Below are 11,928 nucleotides of genomic sequence, written 5' to 3' on the forward strand. Positions count from 1 at the left end.
GTTTGCATTTGTTTTTGGAAAATCAATAACTTGGGACTGCTTTCATCTTGGACATTGGGCGATCTAAATTTGATCGATCGTTTTCAAAGGGAATTTTTCCCAGCCAATATTTCGATTCTAAATATTTCCAAGGTTCCTTGGAATCGTGTAATTTTCATTTCTAGAGTGGTCGAATTAAAATTCTCGGAATTCGCAAGAAGAATCTCGTTTTTGAATTTCCTAAAGATTAAATTAAACTCGATTTTGCCACCTGACCTAATAATACATCTGTCTCGATCGTGATATACTGAATTGATAGTAAATAGGTAATTTAGGATTTATAAAAGTTCCGATTTATGGAAATTTTTCTATCGGATGGAAAATTTGATGAGAGGTGTTCGATGTTATCGTTACGCAGGAAACGTTGCTCGTTTCGCCACGGTGCATCCAGATAAATATTACTCGATTCTCGTTGGTAGAAGAAACCGCGTTTTTCTTTCAGTAGGGTAGCAAGAGACGAGAGGGAAAAGGCAGATGCGCCTGTCCGGAAAGGAGAATAGCCTCCTCGCATTGGTCCATCCGCCGTTTCCATGGACGCGAATCATCGATCTGTTCGCCGTTGACGTTTGTTTCCGGTACGGAGCATGCTCCAATGGAACTCGGTCTCCCCACGTCCCAACGTTTTATTATTCGTAGCAGAGGTATTTCGAGCGAAAGAAATCATTAAGCTATCCAATATTTCCTTTTCTTTTACCTCCACCTATGTCCAATTTATTCGACGTAGCATAAAAAACTTCTTTTATAATATGTAACTCTTTTTACATCGCTTTTTAAGCTTCTTCCATCCGCGACCTCGTTTCGCCCTGGAAAATTTTACGCGACTTGTTTTATATATATATAAATGTATAAATAAATATGGGAAAATAAGAACAAAGTATGCGATAAAGTTTGTTGATCTAAGATTTAGTTTTTGGGAAAATCGAGTTTGAATATTTATCGGCTATACTTGAACGTCGCTAATTACCGACTGAGTATGGACAAACAATCGGTAGGATGTTACTGCAGAAGCGTTTGTAAGTAAAAAGATGTGAAATAAAATTTGTCCGTTCAAGGCTTTATTTTCGAGAAAATAAAGTTTGGACATGTTTAGTTGAGAATCGATCTGGTGCTTGCATGCGTATGATAAATTTGCGAGTTTATTTTACAAGCAATTAACAAAGCGTCTTGAGAAGAAATTTTATTCCGCACTTTCGACTTATTTTCACGCGTATTGGGTTGGCAACTAAGTGATTGCGGCTTTTGTCATTAGGCGGTAATGACAAAATCCGCAATCACTTAGTTTCTAACCTAATAGAACGACCTCCTGTCGATTATCTAGTGCTGCCTGGTCCGGAATTAGCTGTGTTCAAATACACTTGATAAATGTTCAAACTCGATTTTCTCGCAAACTAAACCTTAAACGAAAAATGTTCATTACTTCCAAAAGAACACTTTGTATTCCATATTTTGTTTTTATTTTTTCATAAGGAATCACCTCGTGTCTGCTTGTACACGTCACCCTATATATATACGTAAATAAAGATGTATAAACAAAGCATAGAAATGTAAAAATAAAACGTAGAAAATAAGAAGATAGGACACATAAATTAATATAGAAACGTGACATAAATCGGTAATAAATCGGAGGAAGTTTAATTTTAAACGATTCTTTGCTATTCGCTGAAGCTTGAATTATTCCAACTATTGGGTTGGCAACTAAGTGACTGCGGATTTTGTCAGGATTGCCAACCCAATATTCTACGCAAAGAACATTAAAACGATGAGGCACGGTGTAGGAAATTCGTAACGTTCAGTGAAAATAAGACTAGAGAATTATATCGTTTTATACTCTCGGTTATGTAAATCGAAGGGTTGAGGGTTCAGAGTCGTGCGCAAGCGATTCTCTTAATTCCTTTTCCGCCTACTTTTAATTGATTCAATTAGAAGGGCAAATACACGATTAAACAAAGCCCCGGATACTTTTGAAATGCCGTGAAACGCAACACTTCGGTAACGTTTCCCTCGGCGGTACTTGGAGAACCAGCTATCGGCAAGTTTTACTCATTAAGTAAGGCATTATCATGGCCGCAACGTCTGAAGCAACGTTCTGCAACGATATGCAATCAAGTGCACAGACGAGCGGCTCACTTAAATTACTGCTGCAGAGTTATCGAACGTAGGACGAGAACTTGGCTCGTTAACGCGGTGGCCTCGGAATCACACGGGCCAACTTTCAAATTCACAGATACCGATATGCGTCGATTTTCCAATCGGTTAACGACCGCGCGCGGAAACACCGAATTTTTTTGTTTCCTGGGATTTTTAATTGACGCGAAACTATATTTTTTCGCAACGAATAAAATTCGAATGGTAATGAATCACCCAATGCTTGCCAACCCAATATCTCATACGGAAAAATAGACAAGTTTCGTGGTCGAATGTGCAACAACGAAATCGAAGAATTACGATACCCGCGAGGAAGTCCTAAAAATCAACGTTTACGAAACTGTGTACTTGGCAACTAAGTGATTGCGGATTGTGTCAATACCACCTAATGGCAAAATCCGCAATCACGTAGTTGCCAACCCAACAGATACAATTTTCGTAGTTTCGATATAATTTGATATTATACGAAAACGTGGAAGGAAGCTATTAGGTATAGGTTAAATATCCAATATAGAAATTTTCTAGGGGCTAAAGCTATAGCTGTGGAGACGAATTATTCTTCGGTCTTTTGCTGCTTCGACGTATATGTTCGATGTTTTTAAGTATTTTTAAAGTAGCAAAAAGCGGTAGGAAAGTTGACGTTTTGTCTCATAGAAATTAGACAAGTTACTCAGAGAGAAGGAACATGTTATTTGGCCAACTTCACGGTAAACAGATGAAACAAATCATTCTTCGTTTCTCGAGAACCACTTCACTGTGTACGAGAAAAATTCGTCGTTCGCTCGAGGACGAGACAATGTCGTGGAATTAAAAAATTCCTTTTCGGTGGTGCAGAAAATTGAAAAGTATCAAACACTCGGGAAGAATACATGCGGTGTTGTAACATTTCGTAAACGTTGGACATGAACGAAATCAGGACGTTCACCAGACAATCTTTGACGCCGATTTTTAAGACTTCCCCGCGGGTATCGTAATTCTTCGATTTCGTTGTTGCACATTCGACCACGAGACTTGTCTATTTTTTCATATAAAACGGAAAGAGGAAGATACATCTAGCGGAAAAGTTCACAGCGGACCTCTACTAGACATTTCTGAGAAATGAAATTTCTTAACCTTAATTGAGCGAAACGCTCGAAATTAATATACTTTTTCAGTACGTCTATTTAAACTACTTGTACTTGGCCGCGCCGTTTCGTTCCAGCAAAAAGTCAAATATAACTTCCAAGCAATAACAGCCGGCCAGTGTCATATACTTTTTCCTCGATTCTCATTTCCGGGATACATCAGCCTTGAACGATAAAACAGTGGAAAATTTCTTGCGTGCATATATTATTTTAACTGCCTGCAATATTTTCTATCCGTCTATTAACGCGTCTTTCTCGTCTCTACTCTGCAGCTTCTGCGATCGTGTAAGGTGTTGAAAATTTGAATTTCATTTTACACCTGCCGTATAGCTTTACAACTAATTATCCTGCGATTTTATTCTCTGCCACGATATTTCTTTGTCGCTCGAACCAGATACAACCAACTTTAGCAAAAGTAAGATACCATTTTTTTTGCGAGGCGGCAGCATTTTCTAAAAAAAAAAAGAAAAAAGGAAAAGGAGGGGTAGAGGAAGCGATAGAAATAGGAATGGAAACAAAAATACTAAAACATTGATCGTTCTGTTGAAAGGCGTTTATGACGAACTCGAACGAGGTGAAAATATGGGAACCGTTTCGATCGATCTTCGATCACTGGACACAAGTGAAAGGCGAGGCCAGCTGGGTGGAAGTTCTCATGCCGCGGGATCCTCGAACGAGGGTCCTGAGCCGGATGACTCGGACGCCGCCAGCAACGAAGCTCGTCTACGGGGTGTGCTGCAACCGACCTCGTCCGAGGATCAGGCGGGAAATGTTCGACGACTTCCGGCGGAGGACGCTGAACCTCGCGGTCAAATACTGAAACTCGCTTATCCAAAAGGCAAACGGAATAGCGGGAAGAAAGCAACTCGGTGCAAACGCAGGGTCACGTTCGCCGTATAAGTTCCATTCCGACGCTACTTTCACAAATGTGAGAAATAAAGTGAAATAAAATCGATCGCATTTTGAACATTCGTTGCATTGCTATTTGTTACACATTTACTTATTTATTTATTTATTTATTTATAATTACTTATTATAATATATTATAATATACTTTATAATGATTTATTATAATATACTAATTTATCTACTTATCAGGCAAGAAGCTTATTATCTACTTTTATATCGTATATTATAATATTTGTTTCTTTCGTTTTATAAGGAATAATGGATGCACAATATTTTCCATTTTATATTATTTTATCGAATTACGATCCATTTTGTTCTATCAAAATAAAGATCACAACAGACAGATTAGGTTTCATGTTTGTATAAAGATGCATCGTTGGAAAAGACGTGTCTGTAAAAGAAAGACACTTTCCGGACAACCTAATATTGTAAACTTGTTATCGTCAGTTTTAAATTCTACGAATTAACGTTGAATCGCCGTACGATTTCTCGAACGTTAAATTTAGAGTTTCGGGAATTTTGTATTTTCCTGGAAAAATAGGTAAATTCGTGTAACCTCGGGCAAATGTCTAATACGATGCGTAACAGCTAAACTGCCAGTATTTACGCATTTAGCAATAACGTAAATATGTATGTGAGTATAAATAGACCGCGTTTATCAAAGAGGCAAAATATCAGGATATTTAGAAGATGGAAAACATAATTCTACCCGAGTTCTACTTCTTCGTCGATGTTTTTGTAAGAGCGTGCACTTGCGTAAATAATTGTAATCTGACGATAATGATCGCACAAAGCTCTGACAACTTCATGGTAGATCTGTGGAAATTTAATATCATAGGAATCATAGTGTATCATAGTGTATCACAGGAAATTTCTTTAAAATAGATTCTACGATATATACGAAACAAAGTTTCGACTAATATCAAACTACATTTCAATTGGATTAAAATATCAGAATTAGAAGGGAATTATTTATATATTTATAATATATAATAATTTAAATATTTATAATATATTTATAATTGTCTGACGATAATGATTGAACAAAGCTCTGACAATTTCACGGTAGATCTGTGAAAATTTAATATCATAGGAATCATAGTGTATCATAATAAATTTCTTTAAAATAGATTCTACGATATATACGAAACAAAATTTCGACTAATATCAAACTATATTTCGATTGGACTAAAATATCAGAAATAGAAGGGAATTATTTATATATTTATAATATATAATAATTTAAATATTTATAATATATTTATAATTGTAGTCTGATGACAATGATCGCACAAAGCTCTGACAACTTCACGATAGATCTGTGAAAATTTAATATCATGGGAATCATAGTGTACCATAATAAATTTCTTTAAAATAGGTTCTACGAAATAAAAAATATAAAAATAAAATAGATATATACGAAACAAAATTTCGACTAATATCAAACTGCATTTCAATTGGATTAAAATATCAGAATTAGAAGAGAAATATTTATAATACTCGGAGAAAATTTATAACCCGAAGAATATTATGATACTTAAAGAATAAATAATACTTAGACGATATTAGAATATTAAAGTTAGATTTGAAACTGATCTCGAATTTTGCATGTTTTATATATTTTTTATCGTGCGCCTATTAGAAATGCCAATAACAGTTCGTCGAAGATGATAATTTTAATTCGTCGAACGCTTGTTCGTACATATCGATAATTAGAAATCGAGGATCGATTGGCGAATGTTTCGGTAACCGTGGATCAGCCGATCCCCCATTGTTAATTAAATGCACGTTCAGTCATCGTTCAAAATGCCGCGTCGCTGAGTCAACGGAAATGGAATATCCTTTGTAAAATTATAATCATACGTTTCAAAATTCTAAGTGATTACGATCGAGACAATCAAAATCCATCGTATCGGTTCCCAATGATTTAAAGAATCGTCCAACAATGAAAGGAATCAGGACATTCGTGTTGCAGGATCTTTCTCACGTTTTACCCACAAAAAGTTTCCAGGTATCGACTCGCAAATTGCCATCATACGCGAATTCATGTTTTCGTAAATACGATCGAAATGAGCTTGGATAGAAAATCATTTTCGTCCAATAAATATTACGAACTAGAAGCTTCTATCTGTTCACGTACTCGGTGAACCATAAAAATAATCCGTCAGACGAAAGTCTATATTTCGGTGAATTAAATCATTTCGTTTTAGATCAGATTCTCCAATTATCTCGCTAGAAACTGTAGAATACACGTAATTGAGTCTACACAGCCTTTGTTACTTGTACACATACTGTACAGACATGGACGTTCAAATTTCCTGTAAATGCAAAAATAATAATAATAATAATAATATCATTGCAATATTTATTGGATGTCGTAGAAGTTAATCTTACGGGAAATTTTATTCTTTCGAAACAAAACAGAAAAATGTCGCGCCAAGTTATTACCTGTCGTCGTCGCAAGTGCACACAACATCGTCGTCTCGTCGATTTTGGAATTTCTTCGACTTCTCGTGCAAAGAGGAGCCGGCCAGTCGCGACGAAAAGAAGTGTCTGCCTTCCAATGGCATCGTCTCGTCCTCCTTATTCTCCAACGATGCTCTCGATGCTGTCTCGAAATCCGTGTCCCCGAATTCCGTGACCACGACCGTAACCTTCACACCAAAATACATCAACGATTCTCAACTTGATCTGAAGGCAACATCGATGGCCTGTTTAAAAATCCAGGGTCTAATGAAACAAGACAACTTGGTGTCTTTGCTGGATGGAAATCCCGTGCCAAGGACGCTGAAATGGAAACTCAAAGGCTACAAGACTCTTCGAAACGAGCAAGCTGTTGACTTCGCCTTCGTTCCTGGTGCAAAGTCTTACGAGTGCGATATTCTACCGCGAAACGAATACCACGAACTGGAACGGTCGAATCGTAGAACACTACCACGTCGGAAGAGCATCTGCTCGACGATGGAAAACAGCGAAGAAAATGACACGTTGTCTTTGACGACGAAAGCCATCGAGAACAAGGCTCAGATAGAGCGTGCGAAGAAAGTGGACGCTAAAGACGATAATATCGTCGAAAAGGAGAGCAACCTGGAGCGTAGGAATATCTCAGACGTGGACAGACCAGCGAACGTTTCCAGTGAGGAGGCTTCTACGTGCAAGTTGCTGGCTCACGTCCTTCAAAGTGCTGGCCCGAAGAAGGAGGAGATAAAGTACCTGCCGATTTTGAAATCGGAACTGTCAGCAGCAACGAGTCAGGCCAAGTGTCAGACGCAGCCAGTGGCTCGATTTAGCTCGCGACCGCCAAAGAAAATCCAGAAACCTCCTGCTCCGACATTAAACCGAACGGAGAAAGAGGCTGATAGCGCGAAAGATGTTTCCTCGATGGAACTCGTTGAAGAGAAGAAAGCTGTCGCGTCTCGGGAGAAACTGGCTTCTTCCCTTTCGAAACCGTTGGCTCCGAGGTACTCGGAAGTCACCGGAAACGCGTCGGAGCGCCGCTCTATGGAAAACCGTGGAGAAGAAAGGTATCCGATGGAAGATGAAGCGAAGGCTCGAGAAGCGGAGAACGACGCGAGTGCTTTTCAATCATCCGCGGAGATGTCACGAACTGAACCGACGGAATTCGCCAGAAATTCCGGCGAAACGTCGGAGAAGAGGCAAGCTGCGTCACGGACGTCTACCTATTTCGCTCCAAGAGCTTACGGAGGTTCCGGTCACGGCTGGAACAGGCAATCGTCGAAGGCCGAGGGTAACCGTACGTTCGAGTCGATAATTGGAATACCAGAGAACACGACCGCGCCGTTGAAGTTAACCAGACGAAACGAGAGACAAGGAGTGAAGTCGTCGCCGTGCGCCGCCACGCAAGTCAGATTGCAGCGAAACGAAGGCAGAAGCGCGTCGAGCTCGCGAGCGAATTCCTTCGGCAACGATAGGTCGTCGATGGCCGGAAGTTCAGACGGAGGCTCTCGAAAACCACCGGCTTCGTTCGCCCCGTTTACGACCAAACGATCGTCCTCGAATTCCTCTTGTTTGTCGAGGAAGCTGGCGGTGTCGAAGAGGACTGGCAACGGATCGAAAAGCGCGTTCAACTCGAACAACTCCACGCTGAATATTTCCACTTCCAGCGTGAATGCAGCGAGGAAGTGTCGCGATAACGACGCCAGATGCCCGAGGGCGAGAAAGTGCGAGCAAGAGAGGCCGAGGAGTAAAAAGGATAAAAAGATTTGCAAACGTTATTGCTGTCCTGCGTTGCAGACGCCGACTCACTGCGATTATAGCAGGTTCCAGTGCCCGAAACACAAGATTAAAAATGCTACTCAGATAGAGAAATACGAAGTGAAGAAAGATCCCACGTGTATGCCGAATGAGAAGGACGAGGATTCGAGAGAGTTTTGCACGACTCTGGAGAGGAGCAGGGCTTCTGATCGGGATTGCAAGAGGCAAACAGAGAGGAAATGCAGCAGAGGGAGGTATATAACGTCGATCTTTGACTCTGTCGTTTCGTTAGTTTCACTTTTCTCATTGGATAACGCTGGAAGTAAATCCAGCCTTTCGGTTTTGCTTTTTAAACGCGATAGAACTTGGCGTACACGTGCACGACTGTTTCATTTATCGGAAGAAAATCTTAATTAGTTGCCGATTAACGCTTTAGAGACGAATGAAGTAGTATGACAGCAAACACTGTGGTACGTTCAAGTTTAAAGAGAGAAAGATACAGGTGAATCATTTTGTATGGAATACGTAGCTCCATTTCAAATGGATTCTTCCTGTGTCTCGATAGAGTTCAGCAGTGTCAGAAAGATTATATCGATGGTGTGATTCTTCTAAAAGTTACTAAAGATAATTAAATTCTTTTTTCATTTAATAATCACTTCAATTGTTGTAAACACACGATCACGTAAATATACTTCTGCTTATTTCACGTCTGTATATTCACGTACGTTTACACTGGAACTATGGTGGTATCTATCGTACGTGGTTACCTAACTTTAACGTTGATTTATACGTAGCGATAACTAATTCCTATTGGCAATGGAATGATTCTAATAAACACGCTATCATTTAGGAGAGATCGAAGTTGCGATAGGAGGCGAAGAAGATCCTGCGAGCGAGAAGAGCGACGAGACTGCTCGAGACAGGAGGAGGGTCGTACGATCTGCACGAAGCCGAGGAAAAGAGACACGTCGTGCAAACGTCGAAGGAAATGCAACGATCGCGACTGCGACAGAAGATCGGCGAAATGCACCGGTAGGAGAAACTACACCCAGTCGGCATTTTCAAATCATTCCACGAACGTCCCGAAGAACGTGAAACGCTATTCCTCTTTGCCAGCCTTCGCCTTCCCTCTGATCACTATGAAAAACAGTAAAGAGGCGAAGCAGAGCCTGTTCGTTTCACCGTCTATATGCAAATTCCTGCAATCGCCGCTGGTTCGTTCGAAAAGCGACGACAAATGCAAGAAACCATCGTCCAAGTGCAAGCTGGCAGGTGGCAAAGACGAAGACAAGTGCAAGAGACCGTCTGCAAAGTGTAAGCTGAACGCTGACGCCAAATGTAAAAAGGCGGATAGCTGCAGGAAGGAGAGCACTAAATGTAAAAAAGAGGATCCATGCAAGAGAGTGAGGGGAACTTGCGAAAAGAAGAAGGAGGATCCTTGCAAGAAAACAAGAGGAACCTGTGAAAAGAAGAAGGAAGATCCTTGCAAGAAGATGAGAGCTACTTGCGGGAAGAGAGAAGATCCTTGCAAGAAGACGAGGACTACTTGTGGGAAGAGGGAAGATCCTTGCAAAAAGACGAGGACTACTTGTGGGAAGAGAGAGGATCCTTGCAAAAAGAGGACAAGCTGCGGTCCAGAAGTAAAGAAAGTGGAGGATCCTTGCAAGAGAATAAGATCAGCCTCCGAGAAGAAGGATGATCCTTGCAAAAAAGCCAGCAGGTCCAGCTGTTCCACCAAGGGCGATCCTTGCAAACCATCTGACAAGCTAAAATGCAGTGCTGTGACGGATACCAAGTGTACATTGGAAGATTCCTGCTCGAAAAAGAGAGAACAAATGTGCCAAGGTGACTTGGAAGCTACCACAAAGCGTCATGTTCCACAAATCTTAGTGTAATTCACGCGGTAAAACGATCGTCACTATGGGTTTGCAATATTTTGGAGAGATGTTCTTTGTGTAACTATTGCATTACACTTTGACAGATTATTGTGCACAATCATCCATACAAGTTCCCATAAGTCTTATGAAAGGGCCAGTTTTACTTGAATGAAACGTATAGAATGTCACATAGTAACAGGTTTACAAGACATGTTAACGTATGAAGCAATGATCAAACAGAAATCTTACACATTTTGCGATTTTGAAATTTTGTAGTATTTTATTCGAATAAAATTGGCCCATTTGAAAGTTTCTCCTCCCTCGCTTCCATCACATTATATGTGATCTAATGTGAGTAACACCGCAAAATAGAATCCTAAGAGGCGACCTAATGCTTCTCTAACTTGGTTTATACAAATATCGGTTGACATAAACATCCTAATAGCGATCTACTCGTCTATTCCATATTAATTTATTTGCAATTTTATTCCATTGTCGCAGAAAGATGCATGGCATCGTCCACAGCCTCCGAATCGGCGAAAGAGAGGCTGGATAGAGAACGAAAGGAGGTAGAGGAGTGCAAGAAGCGCGTTAAGAAAAACGACCACAAGAAGAAAAAGGAATCTGCGACTGGTTTAAAGTGTGTCACCAACCCTTGCAAACAACAGCTGAAGAAGGACTCTCAGTCAAAGTTCGCGTCCATTGACCTACCCTTACAAAGCTTCGTGAACGGTATATCGAACACGTGTATGAGTCAAGGCAGCAATTTGCTAAATCTTCCGCGGGATCGATCGTATTCCATCTTGAACTCGGCCAATCATGACGAAGTCAATAGGGAAACGGATCCGCCAGAGCCCACTAGGAATTTTTGGAGCTTCAACGATGAAAACGTAGAGCCAATGATTATACCTCCGATGGTTAATGAACCTCAAGATAATGCACCAGAGGATGTTCATTCGGGATCGACATCAAATTGGCTCTTTTCGTGGTTCAACTGTAAATATTGAAACTATTCATTGGCTTGTCAACGAAACGACAATCTATCAATTTCCAATCATATCAATCGTATCAACAATCAATTTTTAAATCTACTTTATTTGTATTTGCACGTTGTTTTAGAATGGTCTTCGAAAAAAGCCAGATTGGCAAACCTATACACAAAACATATCTACATTGTATATTGAAACCATATTTTACGTGTACTATCGTATATGAAAAAGCAAAATTATAGCGTACGCAAAATCAAAGTTAGAAATCAAAGAAGCAGGGAATGCTACTTATTTGGAGCGAATAAAAGGTAATTAATTGTTTTATTTCTTACAGACGAGAAAACGTTAAAATTCCGTTAAGCTGTCTAGTGTCTAATGCCATTTTATCAAAACTGTCATTTTATTTGGTACAGAGAATATACACATTTTTGCCATATGTTGCCTTTTTCATCGTCTATACTCATCTATTCTCTAACTCATGGTTCCATGTATCGCAGGAACGCTATTTAATCCTCGGCAACGGAGGTTGGATCATTATCGCGATCGTCGAATATTTTATTTCATAACGATGGAGCAAACAGTTGATAACTAAACTAATTCAAAAAATACAATTCATATATTTTAATAGAA

General features: G+C 39.8%; 2 protein-coding genes across 2 annotated transcripts in view; both read left to right on the forward strand.

Moving 5' to 3' along the window:
• The window catches only part of LOC122567530, a 56,627-nt gene extending 52,360 nt beyond the window's left edge, over positions 1–4,267 (forward strand). Inside the window, exon 2 of the mRNA XM_043726165.1 lies at positions 3,859–4,267. Coding sequence (XP_043582100.1) covers positions 3,891–4,208 — 318 coding nt within the window. The 5' untranslated portion in view covers positions 3,859–3,890 and the 3' untranslated portion in view covers positions 4,209–4,267. The remainder of the gene's footprint in view (positions 1–3,858) is intronic.
• A 1,764-nt stretch (positions 4,268–6,031) lies between these two features.
• LOC122567531 lies at positions 6,032–11,648 on the forward strand. Its single transcript, XM_043726166.1, has 4 exons — positions 6,032–6,228; positions 6,642–8,686; positions 9,283–10,277; positions 10,811–11,648. Exons 1-4 carry the CDS (start codon positions 6,163–6,165, stop codon positions 11,314–11,316), a joined length of 3,612 nt encoding a protein of 1,203 aa, XP_043582101.1. The 5' UTR covers positions 6,032–6,162; the 3' UTR covers positions 11,317–11,648.
• The last annotated feature ends 280 nt before the right edge of the window (positions 11,649–11,928 follow it).

The sequence above is a fragment of the Bombus pyrosoma genome, linkage group LG5, assembly GCF_014825855.1.
Source record: "Bombus pyrosoma isolate SC7728 linkage group LG5, ASM1482585v1, whole genome shotgun sequence".
In the NCBI taxonomy this organism is placed as follows: Eukaryota; Metazoa; Arthropoda; class Insecta; order Hymenoptera; family Apidae; genus Bombus; species Bombus pyrosoma.

What these genes read in the sequence shown, in the direction of transcription:
- LOC122567531 (XM_043726166.1), top strand. Translation starts at nt 6,163, where the DNA reads ATGAAAGGAATCAGGACATTCGTGTTGCAGGATCTTTCTCACGTTTTA. An exon ending in TACCCACAAAAAGTTTCCAG is followed by an intron (nt 6,229 to 6,641) that starts GTATCGACTCGC and finishes GAAACAAAACAG; the next exon opens with AAAAATGTCGCGCCAAGTTA. An exon ending in AGGAAATGCAGCAGAGGGAG is followed by an intron (nt 8,687 to 9,282) that starts GTATATAACGTC and finishes GCTATCATTTAG; the next exon opens with GAGAGATCGAAGTTGCGATA.